Here is a 24,932-nt window from a genome sequence, read left to right on the forward strand (position 1 = left end):
CAATCAGCCCCTCCCTGGCCAACTCTGCTGCCTCAAAACCACCCCAAAGGGGGCTCTCAAAACCGGGGTTTTAGGCCCTCTTTTCCATGCAGGGGCCCAGGCCCTTTGCTGGTCTGTGGGCTGACTTGGTTGGCTGGCCCAACCGACCTGGTTGGCTCAGCCCAACCAGCCCCTATATAAGGGCAAAAGGGCCAGCCCCCCTTGCTCCTCTCTTTGCCTCCTTGTGCTGCTGCCAGGGTCCTCCACCAGCTCCATGTAGGTGCTTCTTTCCAGGCCATTGCCCTGCCCATAGCCTTCCGTAGTTTGCTGATGTCAGCCTGCCATCTGAAGATAAGCCACATGGTCTTGCACCACTTTTCTTTGCTGTCCTGCTGCTCTACACAGCCAGGTATGCTGTGAGGTGTGCTGTCCACATGGCAGTCTGTTTGCTGTCCATGTGGCAGCTCTTTCTCTCTGTAGGGATGGTGCCTACATGGCAGCCACAATTCTGCCCATGTGGCATTCTCTCAAACCCTAGGTTCACCCCCCCAATGCTCTCCTCATTTCCAACATTTGACGATGTATCATCTTAGAGTTTGCAGAAGACACGGCCCTTTCTGTGGAGGGCATGGCAACAAGTCTAGAGAGTCTGGGGAGCCCTTGTGTTTTGTTGTCTGGCATCTGGGCTAGGATCAATTGGACCAATTGGAGGATGAGTTTGGGAATGTTCCTGGATTCATCTAGGTATATATAGGATCAATTGGACCAAATCCAGGGGCTTTCTTATAGTGATGAAGGAGGCTGAGGAGATTGCAGACTAGGGGCAGCTTGGGTTTCCGATGGATCGTGCATGGTTAAACTGCGAGGTACTTGGGATGTCGAGGGCATTGGTGTTCCAGCAAAGCAGCAGATAGCTTCCGAACTAGAGTGTGTGTGGTGTAAGCTACTGTATTGGAGGTCGCCCGAACTCTCTTGAGCAGGGTAGGCCCTTGTGGTCAAGCAGGTACATATCCTCCTGCTAGTGTTTTCACAAGGGGTGCATGGGGTAGCTCAGGCGCTTGGTGCGCAATTTCTTGTGGACAAGATTACATGGCACTTGGAACACTAGAGCCAGGGTTGCTTGGCAGTCAGTGATCTTGCCCCAAGCAGACCGAGAACTTGGCATCATTGATCCAGAGATGCCCTGCTGGGCAAGCTAGTTGCGTGTGGTCTCACCCTAGGTTGGAGCCTTGGAAGCTCGTGCTTCAGAGAGGGCTTCTCAGGAACAACCCCCGCACAAGGGGCCAGTGGCAGCAGTCTCATCTGTGGATCTTCTCAAGGCCCCCCTCACAAAAAAGGGCTCACCATTGATGAGGAGTGCACAGGGTGTTGCAGAGTTTGTATGGGAGACTCATCCGCGCTAGCCCACAGTGCCAGAAGGAGTGCGAGTGCCAACCCCTTCTCTGGTATCAGAGCTAGTCCATGACTGAGTTTCCAAAATAGCTGCAGACAGGTTCGCATGATGTGTTTGATGGGTTGCTCCCATTGACAGTAGACACTAGTTCAGACCAGCCAATGGGAAATCGACAAATGCAGCATGAACAGCAGCATGTGAATGCCCTACATCAGGTCAATTATCATTCAAATACACACATTTTTGGATGTTGCTTGGGTTGATGCTGCTTCGATGAGTGATGAGAATGAACATGACAGCTTTGAGGGTCCTCAAGAGCCATGAAGGCAAAATTGGATTTAATCCACAAAAACACATGGGATCTGGTGGAGTTGCCCATAGGCAAAAAGGCTATTGGTAACAAAGTGGTGTGAGGTACCGGTACAAGGCAAGGCTAGTTGCTAAAAGGTATTACAAGCAAAAGGGGATAAATTAAGATGAGACTACCTTTTGATTAGCCTTCTCCTTTAGTGCTAGCCTTCATCATGGCTGAGAGTGTCCTTCACCTCTGGAGTGCCGATAGAAACTTGGTACAAAGACTTCGTATAATTGGAGGCTCAAGTATGTGTGGGTGTGTGGATTTGTACGTGTGAGCTTATGTTTAAACTATGGTCTACTCCCACTGTTGGGCGCTGATGACGTCAGTGGGGATGTCATAGTAGCTAGTCCCTGCTGTGCGTGATGGAGTTTATGGTTTTCAATCTTATGAGTGACTATCATGCGATTGAAACTGCACTATGTTATGTTTTTAGAGGATGAGTTTGGACATGTTCCTGGACTCATCGAGGTATATATATAAGATGAGACATTTTCCCCCACTTCAAGGATGAGAACAATCAGGTGTGCTATAGCATTGGTCACTCATTTTGGGTGGAAGGTGTATCAATTGGACATAAAAACTATTTTTCTTAATGGGGATTTGCAGGAGTAAAGACTATTTTTCTTAATGGGGATTTGCAGGAGGATATGTGAGTCAGCTCTGTGATGCCTAGATAGCAAGGTAAATTGTGTATGTTTTGACAGCAAGTAACAACAAAGTATCTCCTTGTGTTTATATGTCGAATATAGTAGCATGCTTGGAAATCAGTGCTGGTGAGGTGGAAGATAAAACCTTCCAAGCACACACGAGGGGTTTTCTTGACATGGGCGTGTGTAGCCTTATGTGGGAAAATCTCTTCATGTACCTCTAGCTTAGAGACATATTGGTGTTGGAATGGTCACCTCCCCATCTGTGGGCCCCCAAATGAGGAATGCATCGGGGGGGTGGACCATAGGTGGAATGGCCTGCCACATGGACAGCATCTTGGCTGTCACGTGGGCAGGAGACTCATGGTGGAGAGGGGGCTGCCACATGTGCAGCACGTCACAGGGAAAGGGCTGAAGGGGCTGGCACTTGGGCAGCACATGGGCTGCCATGTGGGCGGCACACAGCAAAGGGCAGAGGCTGCCACATGGGCAGCACACAGGCTGTCATGTGGGCAGCTATCAAGACAGGTAGTCTCAGGGAAGAGTCGCCTACATGGTGGGCCTGGAGGCAGGGACTATGGACAAGTATGTGCCCTGCAACAGCAGCCTAGCAGAGGCGCAGCATGGCGTGTATGTACGGGCTGGAACAGGCCCCTGACAGAGGCGTACAGGAGGTGGAACACAGTCTGCATGTGGCGCAACCATTGGCGCCTGCAAAGGGCAGCACATGGGCTGCAAAAGACCCGCGACAGGGCAGCAATATGCCTACACCAGTGGTGGGCTGCCACGTGGCAAGATGCCAGAAAGGGGCAGCCAATGGCTGCCCACTGGATGGTTTACAGACCCATTGGGTCAGTGGGTAGGGGCAGTTTGGGTCGGCCCAAATCTCCCTACCAGGTCGGTCATATGGAGGGCCTTGGGCCCTATAAAAGGAGGGGCCTTGGGCCTCCTCACTCATTCTCTGGAGCATAAAAAGACAAGCAGCAAGGAGCAGCCTACCTAGGCTGAGTACAGGCAGTAAGGTAGAGAGAACCATTGTGGACAGAGAGTCTACTACGCTCGAGGTGGAGCATGCGGGCTCAGTGTTCTACATATGTCGGGCAGATAGTAGAAGTACCTTGTGGTAAGATCAAAGGACCACGCTCTGGTGGGACTTTGGATCTCTCTCTTTTGTATTGTGTCCATAGCTTTGGATGTAAATGTATTCTTTTGGTGGTTTCTATATGTGGCTGGATCATTGTCTATTTACTAGTCTATGTTGGAATGGTCACCTCCCCATCTGTGAGCCCCCAAATGAGGAGTGCATTGGGGGGGGGTGAATCATAGGTGGAATGGCCTGCTACATGGACAGCATCTTGGCTGCATGGGTGGAGAGGGGGCTGCCACATGGGCAGCACCTCACAGGGAAAGGGCTGCCACATGAGCAGCACATGGGCTGCCATGTGGGCAACACAGCAGCCTGGCAGAGACGCAGCATGGTGTGTATGTACGGGCTGGAACAGGCCCCTGACAGAGGCACACAGGAGGCGGAACAAAGTCTGCATGTGGTGCAACAATGGGCACCTGCAAAGGGCACCACAAAGGCCCTTATATAGGGCCGGAGAGCCAGCCAACCAGGCCGACCAGAAGGTTGGCTGGTTAGGGCTGGTCAGACTGGCCTAGTCGGCTTGCATAAGGGGCTGGGCCCCTGCATAGGAATGAGGGCAAAAGCCCCAGTTTTATGGGCCCCAAGGGGGTGGTTTTTGGACAGACCAAGTCGGCCAGGGAGGGGCTGACTGAGTCGGCTATTGCCCCTCTCCTGGGCGGTTATTTTTGGCAGGTCTGGGGGCTATATAAGGAGGGCCTCCAGGCCCTCATGTCCCATCTTCTGGAGCAGCAAAGCAGGAGCAGCACATACCAGCACACTTGGAGCCTATTCTTGGAGGACCAAGAGAGTTGGAAGGCTGCAGACCTAGCTCAGCAAGGTGCTGCCCACCTGCTGATTCACAGGCACTAAGTCTGCAACTGGCACTGAGAGAGTACTGGTAGATGAACCATAAGTGGTTGCGGTGGCAGCAGGTGTTTGTGTTCAGATAGATCTACTCTCTAATCCATTGACAATACCCCAAAAATTGCGGGACACCAACAGGTGGTGCTCCAAGTACGACCACATGGGATAGTTGGTACCATGAAGCTTGTCTTCATGGGCAAGCATTCCAAGAGATTGATGGTGAGCCATTGCAACTAAAAATCCCCAAAGAAAAAGAGTGCCTCGCAATGTCAAAGCCTCAAGGCTACAATGCAATTAGTTGGCTGCTCCAAAGTTGATTGCAAAACCTGCAAATCTGAAAATATCCTGCAATCTGCCAGCAATAGATCCAAAATCCCCAATTTCAGAGGTGAAATGGAGTCAAAAGAGGGCAAATACTGCAAAAGCCCCAAAATGTGACAAAAAGGAGCAAATGTCACAGCAAAATCTGCAAATGTGACACAAAAGCCCCAATTTCTAGAGCAAAATCTCCTCAATGTTAATGCAATGTGCTCGAAACCAGCTTCCGACAGGTTGTACGGATTCTTGGTAGTGTCGTGCATGTCTAGATCTAAGCACAAAATCCCCAAAAATGCTCAAAACCAGCTTCTGGCAGGTTGTGCGGATTCTTGGTAGCGTCGTGCATCTGTTCGTACAGGTCCGTACGACGTTCATACAGTTGTACATACTGGTTCGAAATGGTGTGGGGTAGTGTCATTTGTAAGCAGATAACTCAGGAATTTCAAAAAACGTCGACATCAGACTTGAAAAAATCAAAAGACAGCCGCTAGACTGTTTTTCTACTCCAAAAGTAGGTTTCTCGTGACGAAGTGAGGCACCGTACTGAACTAGAGAAAAATGGCAGGTAGGAGCAATGGGAGGCTGAGTAATGAGCACGGGGGGAGGCAGGTAGGAGCAAGAGAACCTGCTTTGATACAACCGTTGGGTGCGGGAAGCAATGGAATGGGAGTGGAATGCAAGGGAGCGTACACAGCTGAAGGAAACTGAGAGTACTTGCAAATGGATAATGAGAAAGTACAAAGGGGTGGCCTATATGGCCCCAAGTCAACCATATGGTTGATGAGTGAAGTCAACTCTATGAGTTGACCTTACCTACAAGGCACATACTAGGGCTAGGTGCTAACAAGAAGAAGCCACCGGTAGGGGGGAGGGGGATTAATGGCCAAGTCTGGGGCGTTCTGAGCCCGACGAGTGCGCTGAAATGGTGGCTGAAGTTGGCTATAAATAGTTTTGGTCTGGTCAATTAGACCGAGCCTAGTCAAACAGGATATAGGGCTGGCTGAACATGTTAGAAGCTTGTCAGCCTTCCATTAGAGAAGTTAGCTAGCAAATTGCAAGGGACAGATTGAGTTCCCCTCCCTCTATATAAAGTGGGCACTAGGCCTCTCATTCTACACTTGCACAAAGCCACTGAAGCTTAGAGGAGCATGCAGCCTCAAGAAGTACAGGGCAGGGTTTTGACAGTAGGTTAGAGCCTCACTGAAGAGACATGGTAGCTAGCTAGGAACGGAATGGAAATATGGAAAGCATAATGTAAGGCAAAATGGAAAGGAAGGAAAGTACAAGTGCAAGGCAATAACCAAAATACTCACAATGTATTGATAGCTTGATGTTGACTGATATATTGGATAATAGACAAGTACAACAATATATAGTGTGCCACTAGACTCTAGAAAGTCACAATGTCTATGGGATATCTCCCAATATGACACGTGGCATGTCTAGGACTCACTGGACTATAAAACCACTAGTACACTCATTTTTGACTCACTTTGGCTTCATATTCCAACACTCACACCGAGGTACATAGGCAACAAGTTGCTGCAGTAGTTGTGAATGTGAGGGAGGTGACTTCTGTATGAGTTGTTATCCATTTTGATGCAAGGTACATTAGTATGTTTTGGCTATTCGTTACTGTTGTTATGTACTCCAGATCTCTCTTTGTGAGTTTATTCTTGTGCACACCGTTGTCAATTGAAGTTGGATATACATCATGTTCTTTTTTGGTTCAAACGCTGTTCAAGATTCTACCATTGGTTCGAGAGAGGTCTAGCAAGGTATCAAGTTGTTACCTAGATTCTCCAACACGTTATCTTGTCTATATTTGCTGTAAGCGCACTATCTAGCAGAGATACCCCAAGGTACACATCACTTTTGTGCCTCTTCCGAGAGAGGTACTACAAAGTGTGAGACAGGGCCTTGCTTGACTTCAATATTGCTTGAGAAGCCCTATGAAACCATTCTTGCATCCTACCTAAATGCTTATATGTCTCGACCATGACAACTGTATGGTTTGGGTTACTTGTATGTTGTTTATTCTCCTCCGCTGGTGATTCTGGACCATATCGAAGCCGTTTTTGAAATCTCTGAAACAGTAATATAAGCATTCTCCCCGTGTAACCAGTTCTCTTCCACAAGGACATGTAGAGTGACCAACGGTACTATGTGCTTTGTGGAGACCGGTTTTTTTGGGGTGATCTTCTATCCATTGGCTGAATTTCATCAAGTCTTTGCCATGCTCAAATTAATCATAATGGTTTTGTAGTTGCCTCTGTTTTTCTTATCCCCCCCTTTGTGGAGTTGTTTAATCCAACCTTTTTATCCATTTGGATGCAACCCTGACGCATGACTGAAATTCAACATGTCTCTGATCCATAAAGTTGCTATTCCTCTCACCCATTTGATCATGGTTATTTGAACATGATGTATCTCACCCATTCGATCATGGTTATGTGAACATGATGTATATCTGTATCCTTGTCTGTTTGCCAACTTTCATAGAGCGTCACCCTCTTGTAAAATGCCCCGGCATGTGTTCTAGGCTGATGTCTTGTATGGCCTCCGCATACACAAATCAAGAAGAAGAAGAAGCAGGAGAGAGAGAGAGAGAGAGAGAGAGAGAGAGAGAGAGAGTAAAACATCTCTTGTTCTGACTTGGTTTTGTAGGATCGGACTCGAACTGAGACTTACAGAGATGCCATATTTCAGCACTCCGATCTCATCCGAGATAAGGTGAGATGCATGCAAATGTATTGCTAGAAAGAAGAGTGATGTGAGATGCATGCAAATGTCTGCTAGAATGAAAGAGTGGTGCTTAATCATTTAAAAAGTTTTATTTTGGCCATCTTTGTATTACATGGTGACCTTGGTGGTGAATACATACATACACACACTACACGCATACATACATAGTCATATACATATACATGTTGGAATAGGGTTGGTCACCTCCCCACTTGTGAGCCCCCAAATGGGGGGGTGGGACCATAGGCTGATAGGGTGATACATGGGGCTGCCACATGGGCAGCACATGGCTGCCATGTGGGCAGCAGAGAACAAGTGAAAGACCCTAGCAGAGAGAAGCCTCCACGGGGGGAAAATCTGGGGGAGAATTCCAGAGGCTGTCCACAAATGGAAAGGTCAGAGATATGCAGGGATTCCAGCAAGCATTGACTGCGTGGGCAGGGAGGATGACATCAGCAAGGCATGTGGCCTGCACGGAAGATTGTATGGAAGGCTGACGTGGTAGGACGGGCTTGGCAGGTTGCGTGTTACGCTCAAGTTGAGGCAACATGACCTCGGACGGGTCAGTCGACATTTTCCTTTAAAGGATCAATGTTTTTATTATATTTGTTTGGGCTTCACGTAAATGATAAAAAAGGAATCAAGGTCAAGGTCCTTGGTGAGGGTGACATGGCACAAGACTAGGTGGATCTAAGGCTAAGGGGTCTAAATGCATAAAATGTGCTAAGGGGCAAATGATTTAATGATATCCAAAGAGAGGGGTAAATGATGCATTGAGGAGATGCCCTCAAATGTAGACATGTGGCATACTAGATCCATCTAGGGAATTCTGGGGCTTGGTGGAATTTGCAAGCTTGAGCCTTCACGTTGTTGACTATTCTAGAGGTTTTGCTACCACCGAGGTTGGCTGGGAGGAAACTGAATATGCCTACCCCGTGATTGTTTGTTAAACTAATCGATGAAGCGAGTTAAAGTGAGTGATCGTAATATTTTGGTATCAGAGCCCTGGTCGCAAGATTGTATCGGGCTGTGGGAGTTGGGAGCGACGCTTCGCTCAGAGTGCAAAGAAGAAATGCACACAAAGTTATACGGGATCGGATTCAAAGACGAAAGCTGTTTCTGGGCTTTGTGACGGGAATCTAACGAGTTGTTGATGATTTGAAGCAGGAGTTCATGACTGCAAGCAGAGGGTTATTGTGTCGTTACGGGACTTACATGTGCTACTTGAAGGGCGCCTGGAGTTCGATACCAAGGTCCATTTGTTTGGTGGAAAGGAGTTGCGTTGGATATTAGAGTGGCGCACGCGCAGGTTTATGAGTGGTTACCTTCAGGGCTCCTTGGCATTGCAGGGACTAGATGTCGTTATATTTTGGTATTTTTCGTCGTTGATTTGAAGGCGTGGAAGATGAGATTATAGGAGCCTGTGAGCACAGGTTAGATTTGCAATTACTTATATTGTGATTCCATTGGTAGTCGGGGCTAGTGCTTACGTATGGCAATTTGATGGTAAGTGGTGCGCTGACGATTCTTGCCCTTGCCCTTGTACGGTGATGAGAGAGTCTGTGAGCGGTTCATATATTTTTCTTTGGTAATTCAATAGCTCTGCAAAGTTCGTGCGTTACGATGGACAAATGGTTGTGTTAGTCGTGACAATTCTGCTCAGGGCTTGACTAATGGATTTGGTAGCCTGCTGAGATACGTGCATTTTGCTGTGAATGAATATTGAGAAGCTTGGTTACATTTAGTCATATCAAAAGATTAATGACTGTGTTCACGAAGACCTGCCTGGTCAGCAGTTGCCAAATTGACGTCATATATTGAAACAAGAGAAGAAAATTGGGTTCCAAGACAATCGCATTCAAGAAGTCGATTCTGAGTTATAGATCGAATGGTGGCTAGCAAGAAGAAATTATCAGGGAGCATCTTCCTCTGCTTTTCTTGAATTTTGGTATTTCTAGTGCTATTTCAGATTTTATTTGTCTTTAGTTTGGAGTTCCTGCTCGTTGTATTGGGTTCCAGATTTGGGAGGCATATTGGATTGATTCAAACATTCGGTTATATGCCTATTATGCAAGGGATATTTGCAATTTAGGTGTACAGGAGGTTCCCTAGTAGTATAGGGAAAAGTGGTTTTGGTTGCAGTTGATATATGCTCGGTTAGCTGTAAATTTGGGAGTTGGGCTTTCGATTCTGGATACAATTTAGGTGTGTTAAAAAAAAAAAACACCCGTCGACCTAAATGAAAGTAGATGAAGAAGCTTCTAGGGTGGATCCCGTAGAATCGGGAGTCTGGCCGACCCCGTACGTGTTGCGCCCAGCAGGCCATACACTATCTGGTAGAATTGCATTATTGGAGGATGCCTTGCAACAGATTTTAGCACAACAGTTACAAGCAAACGTAGGGTAATTTGAGCTCAGGAAAATGATTCATAGTATGTCTACTAGACCATATCGTGAAGAGAAGGGTAAGGCTCCAATGGAGCCTGAATCTAGTGTTCATACGGTCGAGCCTAGGAGGGCTAAGGTGCCTAATATTGCCAATTATAGGCCAAAAAAGTATTCTGGTTGGATTTCTGATCGTAGTTCCGATATCATAGAGACCTGGTTACACAAATGGGATGAGGCCTTCGCCATTTGTGAAATCAGGAATGATATGAAGAAAATCCGCGAGGCAACCCATATGTTTAATGAGGCAGCGGATAGGTGGTGGATAAAACAGCAGAAAGATGGAGTGGCATCCACTACTTGGGAGGGGTTTAAAAAAGAATTTAGAAAACACTTCTTACCTCCTGACGAAGCATCTTGAGCTTGGGATTAGTATTGAAACCTTTGTTAGAGAAATTTATTAGTGGCGGATACATTGATAAGTTCAGAGAAAGTGTAATGAAAGTTTATGAACCTCTACCTCAGTCAATCCAGGTAAAAGATTTTATCTTTGGATTGAATGATGGGATCAAGATGGAAGTTCGGGCTAAGTATGCGAACACGCTAGATGAAGCAATTGCCATAGCCATGAACTATGAGGATGCAAAAGGGAACAGACCAAGTGGGTTTGTGCAGGTTAGGACTTGGTTTGAGTACCCGAAGAAAACTGGGTTTAAGGAGAAGTGGATTAGCAAAGGGAGTGCCTCATAGCCTAGTGGTCAAGCCAAGTAGGCGGAGCCAGTTGAGACTCCTAAACCAAGTACCACCATTGGAATGAAAAGAAAAGTAACACCAATGGTAGCCCGGGCTTGGTCGAAGTCTTCTTTGAACCCAGAGCAAAGAGAAAAAGCGAGGAGAGAAGGCTTGTGTTTTGGATACCTTCAGCCTCATCAGTGGAAAGATTGTCCACGAAACAAGGATCGTCGGATGGCTGAGATGGTGATCTCAGAATGCGACGTGGAAATGGAGGGAAGTCTCAGAGTAGAACAGATGCAGATTCAGCTAGCAGAATCTTCTCAAAGGTCAGTACTTGTTTTGTTATGCGTGTCTATTGCTAAGCTAGTAACTAGTGCACCTGATAATATCCTGTCAAAGCCCGTAGCAACGGGGTATACAGCCGCCTTTAATGATACGGAGTTAATTAAGATGAAGGGGCAAGTAGCCAATCATGATGTCATTGTGTTGTTTGACTCAGCGTCAACACACAATGTAATTAACTCCAAGCTTGTAAAGACTAGCCCATCTGACTACGCATATACAATTAAAATGGCGGACAAAAGTTCAACTGAACTATGGGACCAAAGGGTTACCCAGTTGGAACTTCGAATTTAGTACTATGCTGAGAAACTTGATTTTGAAATGACAAAGCTTGCTCATGCAGACATAGCCTTGGATAAGGCTTGGCATTCTAGGAAGAATCCAGCCATCGATTGGAAGAAGCACATTTATCAATTCAAGATGAATGATGTGTTGTATGTCTTACGAGGTGAAAAAGATATACCTCAAGGACCGTTGGTTTTCGTAATGGAAGTTCGAAAAGCTCAAGAAGAGTTTTTGTTTCTGTGTATAGCATCGGTAGAGACGATTGATCGTTCTTCGGCTAGCACTGATGTTGCCCAAAATGGAGAGATGGCCAAGCTGGCTGATCAAATAGTAGAGGAGTTCTCTAGATGAGTTACCTTATGGGTTACGTCCGGAGCGGAATGTTCAGCATAAGATTGAACTAATCGTGGGGGTAGAACCTGTGAATAGATCTCCCTATAGGCTAAGTTTTACCGAAGAAGCGGAGGTACGAAGAAAACCGGTAAGACTTGAATATTTAGGATTCATTATTACTCTTGAGGGGGTAGAAATGGTTCCAAAGAAAGTGGCTGCGATACTGACTTGGCCAATCCCTCAGAGTTTGACTGCTTTGCGATCATTCTTGGGATTTGTTCAATTTTATCGAAGGCATATCAAAGGATATTCCGAAATAGTATCGCCATTGATTGATCTGACCTCAAATAAAGTACCTTTTATATGGGGATAGAATCAACAGGAAAGTTTTAACACCATAAAACAAGCTGTGGTCTCAGGATCGGTGTTAAAAATAGTTGATCCCCAGAAAGTGTTTTTCCTTGAAACCGATGCAAGTGGCATTGCGGTAGGAGCAGTTCTCCTCCGAAAGGGAAGGCCATTAGCCTTTGAAAGCAAGAAGCTTTCTCCCTCTCAACGAAATTGGCCAACTCATGAATTAGAGTTATATGCTGTTGTCCATGCTCTGAAAACATGGAGACATTATTTGTATGGGTTAGAGTTTTATGTTGATGTTGATCATGATACTCAGAAACATTTTTGTAAACAACCCAACTTGAGAGGCCGCCAAGCTAGGTGGGCAGAACTCATGCATGAGTTTAACTTGACGATTCGGTACCAAAGAGGTAGATGCATTGTCACACATTATGCATAATATGAGTTTGATGGTATTAGAAAGTGCTCTAATGATCGAGATAAGAGAAACTCAAAAGGTGGACGAGTTTGTCTAGAGTCTTTGGCCTAAGGCTCATGTATTCAAACTCGGGGAAAAGAATGACTTGGCATCCAAAAAAGGCCAAACTTATGCAAGATATATCATAAGAGATGGTATGCTGAAAAGAAATGGCAAGGTAGTAGTACCTAATCTGAATGATCTCAGACAGAGAGTCATTCAACAATGCCATGATAGCCCATGTGTGGGACATCCAAGAGTCGAGAAAACATATGATCTCGCGAAGCGAGATTTCTTTTGGCCAAAAATGAAAAACCATATTCATGAATATGTGACATTGTTTTTCATGTCAGGTAAGTAAGGCAGAGTAGGTGAAGCCACCCGGACTTTTACAACCTTTGGAAATACCACTAGGTAGGTGGGAGAGCATTTCCATGGACTTTATTGTAGGTCTGCCTACGACACAAGGTGGACATGATTCTATCCTTGTGATAGTTGATCGTCTTACCAAGATGGCTCACTTCATTCCAACTAGAGAGTCTGTTAGTGTCCCGCAAGTGGGATATTTGCTTTTTAGACATATATTTCATTTGCATGGATTACCCAAATTCATAGTGTCAGACAGGAATGTCAAATTTACCAGTCATTTTTGGACTGCAGTGTTTGAGACATTAAGGACTGAGTTGGGAATGAGTAGTGGGGATCATCCAAAAACGGATGGTCAAACTAGGCAGAGACAGCCCCTTGAGTCGATGAAGAAGGCAGCCAAGGAGAGGTGCGGCCTGTTGAAAGAGGTGAGCGCAGCAATGGTGGGCAGAACTGAGCAAGAACAGCAGCGGCTGGCAGAAATGGCGCACAGATCTGGCAGAGAGATGGTGGGGCAGAAAGAGGCGGCTTGATGTGGTGGCGCAGAGAATGGCAGGGCAGACAGGAGCAGCCCGTTTCGGAGATGATGGCGACCAGCTGAGCGGGGCAGAAATCTGAGAAGAGGCGGCTCCTTCAGCTCACGAGATCGGGGTAGAAGCAGAGGATAGCTGGGAGAGGTGCGGCTATGGCTACAGTAGACTGAGGGGAGATAAGAGGGATCTACATGGCTCTGATACCCATGTAGGAATATAAAAGCTGTTAGCATTATATGCATCTCCTGTCTACAGTGTACTTGTGTGCACACTGCTCTGAGTGAGGGATTCTTTGTGGGTGTGCCCGCCCCTCGTGAGGTTCTTTCATTCCCGGTTCTACACTTGTATCTGACACTATTTTCCATCAGTCGGAGGCTATTCCTACACTCAGAGGGGGCACCCACGAGACAGGGCCGAGGCTGGCCGACCAGCTCCCACGCAGCAGGGGGGCCAGAGGGGGTAGGCTGGCCGACCAGCCCCTGGCCGACCAGGCTCTGGCCGACCAGCTGGTCGGCCCAGTTGGCTGACCGACCAGGCTGGTCGGTCTAGGCCATCTGGCCGACCCTCTTGGCCTTCCCTATAAAAGGGTCTTCCTCCTTCCTCATCTTTGCACTTCTTCCAGCAGCTCCTCAAGGCTCTTGTCTTCAGCCTGCTCCTGGGATCCCCACCGGAGCCTCCCCTCAGCTGTTCTGTTGGCTGCCCACACTCCCTCTGCAGATCTTCTGGTGCAGCTCCTCCAGCCTCCTCGTTCCTAGGCTCTAGCCTCCTCGCCTCAGGCTCCTCGCTCCAGGCTCATCCAGCCTCCTTGCTCCACGCTCCTTCAGCCTCCTCGCTCCAGGCTCATCCAGGCTCCTCGCTCCAGGCTCCTCCAGCCTCCGTGCTCTCAGGCTCCAGCCTCCTTGTGCCCCTATCCTCTGCTCCAGTTCAGCCCCTTCTGCAGCTCCTGTTTCTCATCCTGTTCAGGACTCCTTGTATTACAGTTGCTGCCCTGGTTTATGGGCTAAGTTACAGCAGATCTGTTTGTGGCACATCTTGTTGTCTCTAGTATTCTCTGTGTGATTCTGTAGCTTCAGTTTGCTTACATCTTCCGTTGCCACTCTTGACAAAAGCAAGAGCTAGAAACTAGAAAACTAGAAGTAAAATAAGAACAAGATTGAAAGACAAAGAGTTACCTTGTAGATGAGTGTAGGGGAGTGCTTATGGGATAATTGTAGAAGTGCCACATGGCACACACTCAAGACACAAAGACCAAACTGAGACTAGACAAATGTAGAGTAGGGAAATAGTACACTTAGTGTGCACTTATCTCCAACACAAGAGAGTATGTGCACATGGTAGCAGAAGATGATCGGCTGGAATGTGAAACCTTGCAATCAGAACTCACATAGAAGAATACACACATGTGATTAGTAATATGAGATCTCAATAATGGAACTAAAAATGTGGCTAGAAGAAAGAACCATGGTTACAATGACTGCAAATTCAGTCCTCTTGCATATTTAGTTTGCGGACAGAGTTGTATAGCATGCACATGGATGAGAGCGGCTCAATTCAAGAGCACATCACCAAGATGAAGGTGGTGAGAGATCAACTCTCCGCTGTTGGTCAAAAGATGGATTCACCAAGGATGGCTAGGCTTTTGCTAGCAATCTCCTCAAGAGCTACAAAGGTTTTTCACAACCATGATAGCAAGACAGTGGTTGGCTCTTGTGACTTTTAAGGAATAGTGCCTTTGCTTCTGTAGGAGGAAGCTTGGGAGGAAAATTACAATGAATGGACAACAAGGTCTTTAATGTTCAAGACAAGAGTAAAGGCACAGGTAAGGGCAAGCTTGGTGATAATAAGTCCAAGAACAAAAAGAGGAATAAAAAGACTGATGATAATGATGAAGAATCTTCTTTCAATGGGAGCAACCTTAATTACACATTCAAACCTTAGTAGCATGCTATGGGGAAGAATCTTTGATTAATATTTCTCAGGTGATGGCAGGTTGCTAGGAGGTGGATATGGTGAAGCTGTTGAAACCTTCATGGAGATAGGGACATCTGTAGCTGGAAGGAGTGTAATGAGACCAAAAGATTGCCTTCTTGAGAGCTCCTCGGGAGCTCATTGTCGAGGTTTTTTGGAGATACACTTTGGTTGGGAGCACTGGGGTCTTGGCTGCGGACTATGCCAAAGTGAAGACATGTTGAAACAGACTAGAACAAACACTTTCTTATGATAGGGAGCAGCAGGAAGGTGTGTTGGCAGGGTACCATTACGAAGCCTGCAGAAGCTGTAGGAGAGTGATGCAGGCGGAAGTGTTTTTAAGGTGCCATGAGGAGGTAGGAGAACAATTCTGGGTGACACATGGTTCTACACTTAGTCGGCCAGATTAGGGCAGGCTGGTCAGTTTTTTGACAGGCCCCTAGGCCTATAAAAGGAGAGGCACTTGCCTCATTTCATCATCCAACAGTTCAGCAGAACAGGCAGCAGACAGGAGCAGCCAGAAGACATTTCCTTGGGCCTCATCTTGGAGGTGAAGGAGAGTAGGAGGTGTGCTGCAGACTGAGCTCTCAAGGGCTGAACCTTGGCTGTCTCTCAGAGTAGCAAGGTGTTGTGATCTGGACGGAAAGTCCACTTACGCTCGAGGTGGAGCACGCGGGCTGGAGTCTAGAGATAACTGGCAGATAGGAGGACCTTGTGGTAAGATCAGAGGACCACACCATTGGTGGGACTCTAGATCTCTCTTTTGTATTTTGTCCATAGTTTTGGACGGAAATATATTTTGGTGGTTTCTCTATCTGGCTGGTTCATTGCCTATTGATGAGTATGCACATCTAATCTATGTGACGCACATTAAGTAAAGAAGTTTGTGATTCCACACCCCACACACACACAGTGTGAGCTCCTGGGCATTACTATAAGTCTTCCGCTGTGTGTACCCTCTGTTGGGTCATTTCTAACATGGTATCAGAGCCCAAGTAGGAGGCTCACAGGTGTGGGAGCCTGAAGGCAAGGACCTTGTTGAGGGACGACCGTGATTCAGAAGCTCTTGGGAATTGACTTCCACGACTGGAGGATTGTGCCCTTGTGAGAATGAGGGTGACTTAGGTTCAGTCAGGTGTGTTCAGAGTTCTAGTTTACTGAAATTGAGTTTGGTTGACTTTGCTGTGTGGTATAAACAGCAGAGATGTCGACCTCTACAGCCTCTTCAGCCCCTACTTTCCCTTCCTCCAGTTTTCTCTCATTCACTAGCCCTAACTTTGGAGAGTCTGGGAAACTGGACGGGACCAACTACTTGCTCTGGAAAGTGAAGATCCGGAGTCATTTAGTGGCTCGGAAGTTGTGGAAGTTGACCGTCGGAGTGGAGTCAAAGCCAGAGGACATGGTGGACAGGAAAGGGGAGATAGTCGTGGCAATAGACAGAGAGGAGCTCAAAGCTTGGGAAGACAGAGATGCCCATGTCCTGGCATTAATCATAGGGACTACGGCGGACTTTGTTCTTCCACATATCCAGCTGGCTGAGACGTCAGTAGAGGCATGGGCTACTCTGAAGGATTTGTACGAGACGGATAACACCTCCCAGATTTTGCTTCGTCAGCATCAACTCTACAATCTTAATATGGAAGAAGGAGATACGGTACATAGCCATTTGGCGAAGGTCAAGGTGGTGAGGGATGAGTTGGCGGCAGTTGGTCAGAAGACAGACTCATGCCATTTGGCCTTGATGGTACTGAGGAGATTACCTCGAAGTTTCAAGAGCTTTGTTATAATTGTGACAGCAGGACAGAGGACCAAACCTCTGACGTTTGAGGAGTTGGGTCCATTATTGCTACAGGAGGAAGCTCGGGAGAAGCTCTACAACGTGGACAAAGATGACAAGGCAATGTTGGCGAAGGATTCCATTGGCAAAGGAAAGGACAAGCCTTACGGTGGCAAGTCCAAGAAAGAGGACTCTGACGATGAGGGGACTTCTAAGAGAAAGCAGAAGAAGAAGTGCTTCTACTGTGATACGCTAGGACATTTTGCAAAGGACTGCAGAAAGAAAAAGGCGGATCAGAAAAACAAAAAGGAGTCCGACTTAGATTCAGAGGGAGAGGCTAAAGCAAATGTGGTAATTAAAGAGTTGTTCCTGGTGACATCACCGAGTGTTACCAAGGTCAGATATGTTGATTCAGAAATCACAGTAAGAATGTCTGATATAGAGGTGTGGGTCAACGAGGAGTCAGATGCCTTTGTGAAGGTGAAGGACAGCATGGAGCGCTTGGAGGTGCATGGCTGTTGACACTAACACGAGGGTGGATTCCATGGAAGGCCCTAGGGTCTCATGGTCAGATGGATGCTGTACATCAGAAGGGGACAGTACAGGATTACACAGGCTTTTGGTGGGTGCCTCAATGAGGTACAGGGTTTGCTTTTAAGGCAAACACACAGGCAGTACAACAGTCTGGTATGTACTTGATATTTTGCATTTGAGTCTTTATAGCATGCTATGGAGAGACTCTGCGCTTCATTTGTCTCAGGTGATACGAGATTGGAAGGAATTGGCCTTCTTCGAAGGTAGAAGGGGAAGTATTGGTGCTTCTTCAAATCTCGGACGCAGATTGCTAGAAGGTGATGGACAAAGAGTACTGAAGCCAGAAGAGTACCTGCTCGAGAACTCAGCAAGAGTTCATGGTCCAGGTTATCTGGAAATATTCATTAGTTGCAGACCTTGCCAGAGGAAGGACGGGTTGAAACAGACCCTCAGAGCATGGTGCCTGGAAGACTCTAGGTTGTTCACTCATTATGAGGGGGACAACTGGAAGATCGTGACGGTTGGATTGCTTGAGTTCAAAGGTGGGAATGTGACTGAAGGAGGTGGTGCCAAGAGGTGCTACCAAAGATGGACTTGTATACTAGGATGGTGTGCGGAAGTGGAACCGGACCTGGTGGAGCAGGAGCCACTGGATGAAAAGCTAGGAAAAGATTTCGACATCGAAGAGTTCCAGAGGACTACGACCAAGGAGTTACTGGAGCATCGTTATCGACGTGTTGGCATTGGGCCGAGATGTGTCGGTGAGAGGGGGTGTTGGAAAGGTCACCTCCCCATCTGTAAGCCCCCAAATGAGGAGAGCGTGGGGGAGGGAGACCTAGGGCAGGATGTGCCCAAGAGAGAAGAAAGAGAGGGGGCTGCCACATGGGCAGCACCTCACAGAGACACGCATGGTTGCAAAGGACGGAACCTGTGGAAGGAGGATAAGGCGGGGACAGCAAGCCCTAGATCTGACCTGGCAGGGCACGATGACGTCAGCAGCAGTACGGTTCAGTACGGCGTTGCACACGTGGCTGGAGAAGAGCTTGGCAGAGGGCAGAACCAGCAGCAGCAGGGTGAACAGGCGCTGACATGGCTGGGGCCTGGTGGAGCAGCAAATGAGGCTGCTAGTGGGTAGTGGCATGCTTTATATAGGCTGGGCCCTTGCCTAGATTGGAGGGCCAAAAGCCCCAGAAGTGTGGGGCCAAAAGCCCCGGGTTGTGAGCCCTTAAGGGCTGGACCGGTCACAGTCTGGTCGGCCAGATTAGGGCAGGCTGGTCGGTTTTCTGACAGGCCCCTAGGCCTATAAAAGGAGAGGCACTTGCCTCATTTCATCATCCGACAGTTCAGCAGAACAGGCAGCAGACAGGAGCAGCCAGAAGACATTTCCTTGGGCCTCATCTTGGAGGTAAAGGAGAGTAGGAGGTGTGCTGCAGACTGAGCTCTCAAGGGCTGAACCTTGGCTGTCTCTCAGGGCAGCAAGGTGTTGTGATCTGGACAGAAAGTCTACTTACGCTCGAGGTGGAGCACGCGGGCTCGAGTCTAGAGATAACTGGCAGAGAGGAGAAGGACCTTGTGGTAAGATCAGAGGACCACACCATTGGTGGGACTTTGGATCTCTCTCTTTTGTATTGTGTCCATAGTTTTGGACGGAAATACATTTTGGTGGTTTCTCTATCTAGTTGGTTCATTGTCTATTGATGAGTCTGCACATCTAATCTATGTGACACACATTAAGTAAAGAAGTTTGTGATTCCACACCCCACACACACATTGTGTGAGCTTCTGGGCATTACCATAAGTCTTCCGCTGTGTGTACCCTCTGTTGGGTCATTTCTAACATAGAGATGATGAAGTGGAACGATAAGAATCGCACTAGACTAAAGCTCAATAAACAATTACTTGGTGGCATGCATGAATGAATGATGACCCGCAATGGAGAATTAGAGTACCAATGTCTACTTGTGTGTTTTGTACATTGTGTGTGTGTGTGTGTGTGTGTGTGTGTGTGTGTGTGAGGTGGTAGTGAGATCTTCAGTTCTAGTGCCTCTTTTCTGAGGTGACTATTCTTGTAATATATTCAATCAAAGCTTTCACTATAAAAAAAAGTGTGAGGTGGTAGTATGACATGCTAGCTCAAAGTCAAGAAATAAGATGGTTGCCATTGTCATATGACCAATGCATGCTTGTCGTCAACCTATCATTCCGATATGCCGCCTCCTCACAGTCTCCCTCACAAATTGTCCGAGCTTGTTACAATAGAAACGTCATTTCTTTTTTTTGTCTCCATTGCTTGGAGACGTGTCACTGTCTGAATAATCTTTGTGCTCCTTGGGCTTGTCCTCGCTGGGAATTCCTTTGTCTTCACCTTGTTGTTGAAAAGGTCACCTCCCCATTTGTAAGCCCCCATATGAGGAGAGGATGGGGGGGGTTGGAGCTGGGAACTGATGGAAGGCCACATGGGCAGCATCGTGGTAACCATGTGGGCAAGGACCAGAGAAAGAGAAGAGCCTTCTGGGAACCTGTAACAGTACGGAACAGATCTGCCATTAGCAGCAGACTGTACGGCTCTTTTGGAAGGTCTGTAGGGCCTTGGAGAGACAGGAACAGGTGCAGCAAAGGGCAAGATCAGATGTGCCAGGTTAGAGTAGCACTAGGTGCTAGTTTGGAGCTCCAGACAGAGGCAGACAGAGGTGAGAAGGTACAACTGCAGTATGGCAGCATGGCGGGATCCATGGGCAGGGATACGACCTGCAAGAGGTCCTGAAGATGGTGCAAACAGGGTGGGTCATCCTCTGTCAAGGGCGGGCTGCATAGCACAGCTGTTGGGTGAGGTAAAAGACCTGCAACAGACCCCAAAGGAGGCAAAAAAGGGAGGCATGGCAGGAGCCAAGGGAGGGGCCTTATATAGGCCTCCCTTGGGGCTCAAAAGCAGCCCAAAAGGGCAGACCTGAGTCAGCCAGTAGGTCGGCCGTGAGGGCCCTCAATTCAAGGAAAGGGAGGGCCTGAAAAGTTGGCCCAACCCCCCCTCAAAAGTTGGCCCATTCAAGGGGGCTTCTAGCCCTATAAAAGCAGGGGCATTTGGCCCCATATCATATCCAGCAACCAGCAAGTTTTGGGAGCAGCAGGACACTGACCCTCGGGCCTACATCCAGGAGGCAGAGGAGACCCAGAGCTGCTGCAGACTGAGCTCATCTAGGGCTGGAACCTAGGCTGTCTTCTAGGGCAGCAAGGTGCTGAGGTCTTTGGACGGAGAGTGTACATACGCTTGAGGTGGAGCATGTGGGCTCGAATCTAGAGATATCCGGCAGATAGTAGAAGTACCTTGTGGTAAGATCAAAGGACCACGATCTGGTGGTACTTTGGATCTACCTCTCTTTTGGTGTGTCCATAGTTTTGGACAGAAATATATTGTTTTGGTAGCTTCTATATTTGGCAGGATTATTGTGTATTGATGAGTCTGCACATCTATGTGATGCACATTAAGTAAAGAAGTTTATGATTCCACACCACCCCACACACACTGTGTGAGCTCTTGGGCTATTCTGTCAGTCTTCCGCTGTGTGTACCCTCTGTTGGTTGATTTCTAACACTTGCGTGATGTGAGACAATTCTCATCCTTTTCATACTTTCGTTTGTGCTAGTTGAGATTGAACACATAGGACCAATTCTTTGGATGATGACTCTTGGCAATCTTCGTATCAAATGTAGCAAGCTGCTACTTTATTACAAATCTTCCATGCCTAAAGGTGGCATTACAGAATCTGCAACCTTCCTGCTTCTCCAACTATTGAAGGAAGGAGCCCCTAGGGTGCTTTGTTTTCAAATAAGTGTACTTTGGTTAGGTTGGTGTGGGGTGTTATTTCAGTTTTGATTTCTATCTTGCAATGGCCTCTAGGGTGCCTATACCCGACTTTGGTGAAGGGGGAAAGTTGGGTCAAACTATTAGCTTTGGAGGTGAATATTCGGTGCCATATGGTGGCAAGGACGATGTGGAAGGTCAAGCCCTAGGACCTTGTTATTGGGAAATTATTGTGAGTATTGCAGATCTATATGATCTTGAGGAGGGGGGAGACAACAATGCCAAAGCACTTCCGAGTGACGTTTGATTTCATGATCTCTCATATTTCGTGATCTCTCAAATCCAGCATGTGAAGATTGCATTCCAAGCGTGGATCATTATGAAAGGCGGCTAAACCAAACATGGACTAGTTAGTAGCAATTGGTCAAGAGATGGACACCTATGCATTGGCCATGCTTCTCTTGAACAAGATTCCACAAAACTTTAGAGGCTTAGTAACTCGCATCATGATAGTAGAATGGTCAAGGCCATTCAGTTTGAGGAGGTAGAGATGTTGTTACATGAAAAAGTAGGAGTGAAGATGTAGCAAGCACATGTCCAACAAAATTGAGTAGTTCAATCTTGATGCTAGCATATCTAGACTTGATAGTGCTTGGAGACTTTAGGATTTGCTCGGTTAGTGGATTGGCAATGTCCCATTCACTGCATGCCAAGGTGATGAGGAGGTGCACTCACATGTTTGGCATTGCTTGTCGTGGTGATGAAGGGGAACTCTCAAATGTCCTTTAGGTTCTAGGCCTTTGTAAGGAGTTTGCCATTAGGTCAAAAGACATAGGAAAAGTTGTGAGGGACCAAGGAGGTAGACTTGTACAAGGTCATAGCTATATTAGGCTAGGATCGGGTGAATCACCATGAGTTGAGGTGTGATGGCCTTGGGTATTGAGATGTATAGGAAGTCGATTGGTCAGGTGGATGGACTTCCATCAATGGCATACACTCAAATATAAGCTGTGCTTGCTTTGATGGCATGTTCTTGGAGGCGGTTTCACGGATAGCTAATTCCTGCCTTGTTGATGGACTCTGATATTGATGCAGAGGTGAGTTCAAGATCATGGTCAGGATTAGTATTTTGACTCATTTTCATGGGTGATTTCTGTCACATGTTTTAGGTGATTTCTCTAGATATTCTCAGGGCCTTGGAGAATGCTTAAAAATAGACAAAGAGGGAGACTAGGCAAGGGAGACTAGGCATTCCATGCCTCTTGTAGGATTGAAGTGTAGAGGTGTAGTCTTCAAGGAGATTTGAGTTTCTGTCAAAGACAATTGTCTATGAGGCTGTCCTAAGGGTTCCTAGGTACATGAATCTAGAGATTCATAGCTTGAAGGTTTAGAGTTGGAGACTAGTGAGCGATTGATAGAGGAGGATATTCGTCTTGGCCCTAGCTCACTTAGCAGTTTTGTAGCTAGAGACATTTGGATGTAGATTTTGGGCTTTTGCATGTAGACTTGTGTGGAGGATATCTATGTGGACCAGTCCACAATTATTTCTTTACCCAAGGAGAGGATAGAGTGTGCGTACCATATAAGCTGAAATAGGCCCAATTTGCTTGGTACCATATGATCAAAGAGGAACTTTACCTCATGTAGTCTGTTGGGTTCTAGCTTGTTCCTTGTTTCAGAGAAGGGTACAAGGATGGCCATCTTGTTGTCAAAGGATGACTTGTTCACTAGTTGTGATCACACTTGAGTGACCTTGAATTGGTAGCACAAAGGTACTTAGTCATAGCGTAGATACATGTAGGCATGTGACTACTTATCATACAAATTGGGGTATTCTGATTTTGATTGGGATACCTTATGGTTGCTAAAACTTTGACACAGTCTAGAGCCCGTCATCATGAGTTTGTGATTTTATGAGCTTAGATGGATTATGGACAGCTGCGTGGTGATTTTGAAGGACCTGGTGTTTCATGTTTTCATGGAGGTTCCATGCCATGTTAGTGCCATTTTTATGATCTAGATGTTCAATAAGCTTTTGTACAGTCTATAGTTGACTTTCTTTATCAACACTGCAAGTGATGTTATTTTTCTGATGCTATCATATGTCTGCATGACGTTGTGGTTAAAGATTCACAGATCTTTCGATTCTCAGCTTCTCTCAGATGGTACACAGTCTACCAGTCAGTCTTTGATCCAAGAGGATTTGCAATCCAACAGCACTACCACTCATGTAGAAAGAGCTTCTACAAGACAGCTTTTTATACAAGCCTTCCATACAAGTTTTGTTAATAAAAGAGAGGGATTAGTTTTTTGCTTCATCTCCCATCACCACTACATGTACAGATAACACAGATATAGAGGGTCTTGACATTTAGTGAGCACCTCTGACATGCTCATGGGGGGTCTTATCAAAGTGAAGAGGGAGCACCTCCTATGATGCGTGGGCATGGGCCAGTTCATATTGAGAGAGTGTGTTGGAATTAGTGTCAATGCTGTATCTATGGGCCCCTACTTCCAGATGATAAGGCATTATGGATTTGTAGGGCATCAATTGAGATGTGCTTACATTTCACATGGGGGATGAGCAAACTATATTGACCTGCCATCTTGTTTCCCATTTGGGCTGTTTTGGACCTACTTGCTGGGCAAATTAGGCTAAGGTATAGGACCTTTTGTAGGCCCATTGGGTGGCCTGTTTAGGGCAGGATCTTGTTGGCCATTTGTCAATTGGTAGGTTGGTCCATTCATGGTTCTAGGTGCTGTCTAACCAAGTTTGGTCTGTTTGGGTCTGGATCTAGTCGGCCAGTCGGGGCTTCGTTCAGCTGGTAGTTCAGCCCCTTCATGGTTGTAGTTGGCTGTTTAACCAGCTTGGTCGGCAGTTACAGACTGGCTGGTCATCCAGTCTTGGGGGGGAGACAAGTCAGGCGACAGCACTCCCTTCTTTTAAAAGGTGAGTCTCGCTGTCGGATAGTATTTCAGTTTGGGTCATAGGAAGCTTCCCTTCTAATTGTCATGTAAGCGAACATTGCAAACAAGCACGGGTAAATTCTTTGGCAGAAGGAGAATTTATATGTTCAGATGAATTGTGTATTCAGTCCTTGTGCCAGATTTGTTAGATTTTTCAATTTATTAATTGGTTATTTCTTTCTGATTGGTGATTGGTTTGCAGGTGGTTGTGGATGTAGGATGTGGTACAGGAATTCTTTCGATATTCTGTGCCTATGCAGGTGCACGCAAGGTATGGTTGGAGAATTTTTTATGAATGTTGGCCCTTAATGTCTGATGAGAGCACATAGTTGTGGATACTTATTTGATTTTCCCTGTAAATGTTTGGAAATGTAATCAGTTACTGTTGAGGAAATGATTCAAGATTTAGGAGAGTAGAATATAGGGAATAAGCACCAAGGGGGAAGAACCTGTTGCATAAGAGCATACATGAACTAGAAACCACATGCTGTTTGACCTATTATTTTGGAAAGCCTGATGTGTTTCTTCATTAATGCCACATGATTAATTTTATTCCTTTGCTTGTAGGTCTATGCTGTAGATGCGAGTGACATCGCAGTTCAGGTACCTTTTCTACATTTAGGCTAAACCTGCTTTAGGTGGTATCAGAGAAAACCTCAGGATAATT

The 24,932-nt window shown here is 46.6% G+C and overlaps 1 protein-coding gene across 1 annotated transcript in view; it reads left to right on the top strand.

Moving 5' to 3' along the window:
* PRMT6 (protein arginine methyltransferase 6) overlaps positions 1 to 24,932 on the top strand; it is a 76,181-nt gene that overhangs the window by 2,463 nt on the left and 48,786 nt on the right. The window contains exons 2-4 of the mRNA XM_087376260.1: positions 7,353 to 7,418; positions 24,468 to 24,536; positions 24,833 to 24,868. Of these exons, the coding sequence (XP_087232386.1) occupies positions 7,353 to 7,418; positions 24,468 to 24,536; positions 24,833 to 24,868 (171 nt within the window). The remainder of the gene's footprint in view (positions 1 to 7,352; positions 7,419 to 24,467; positions 24,537 to 24,832; positions 24,869 to 24,932) is intronic.

The sequence above is a fragment of the Dipteris shenzhenensis genome, chromosome 1 (assembly GCF_047967505.1).
Source record: "Dipteris shenzhenensis isolate YYH24624 ecotype China chromosome 1, Dip_SZ_1.0, whole genome shotgun sequence".
Classification (NCBI taxonomy): domain Eukaryota; kingdom Viridiplantae; phylum Streptophyta; class Polypodiopsida; order Gleicheniales; family Dipteridaceae; genus Dipteris; species Dipteris shenzhenensis.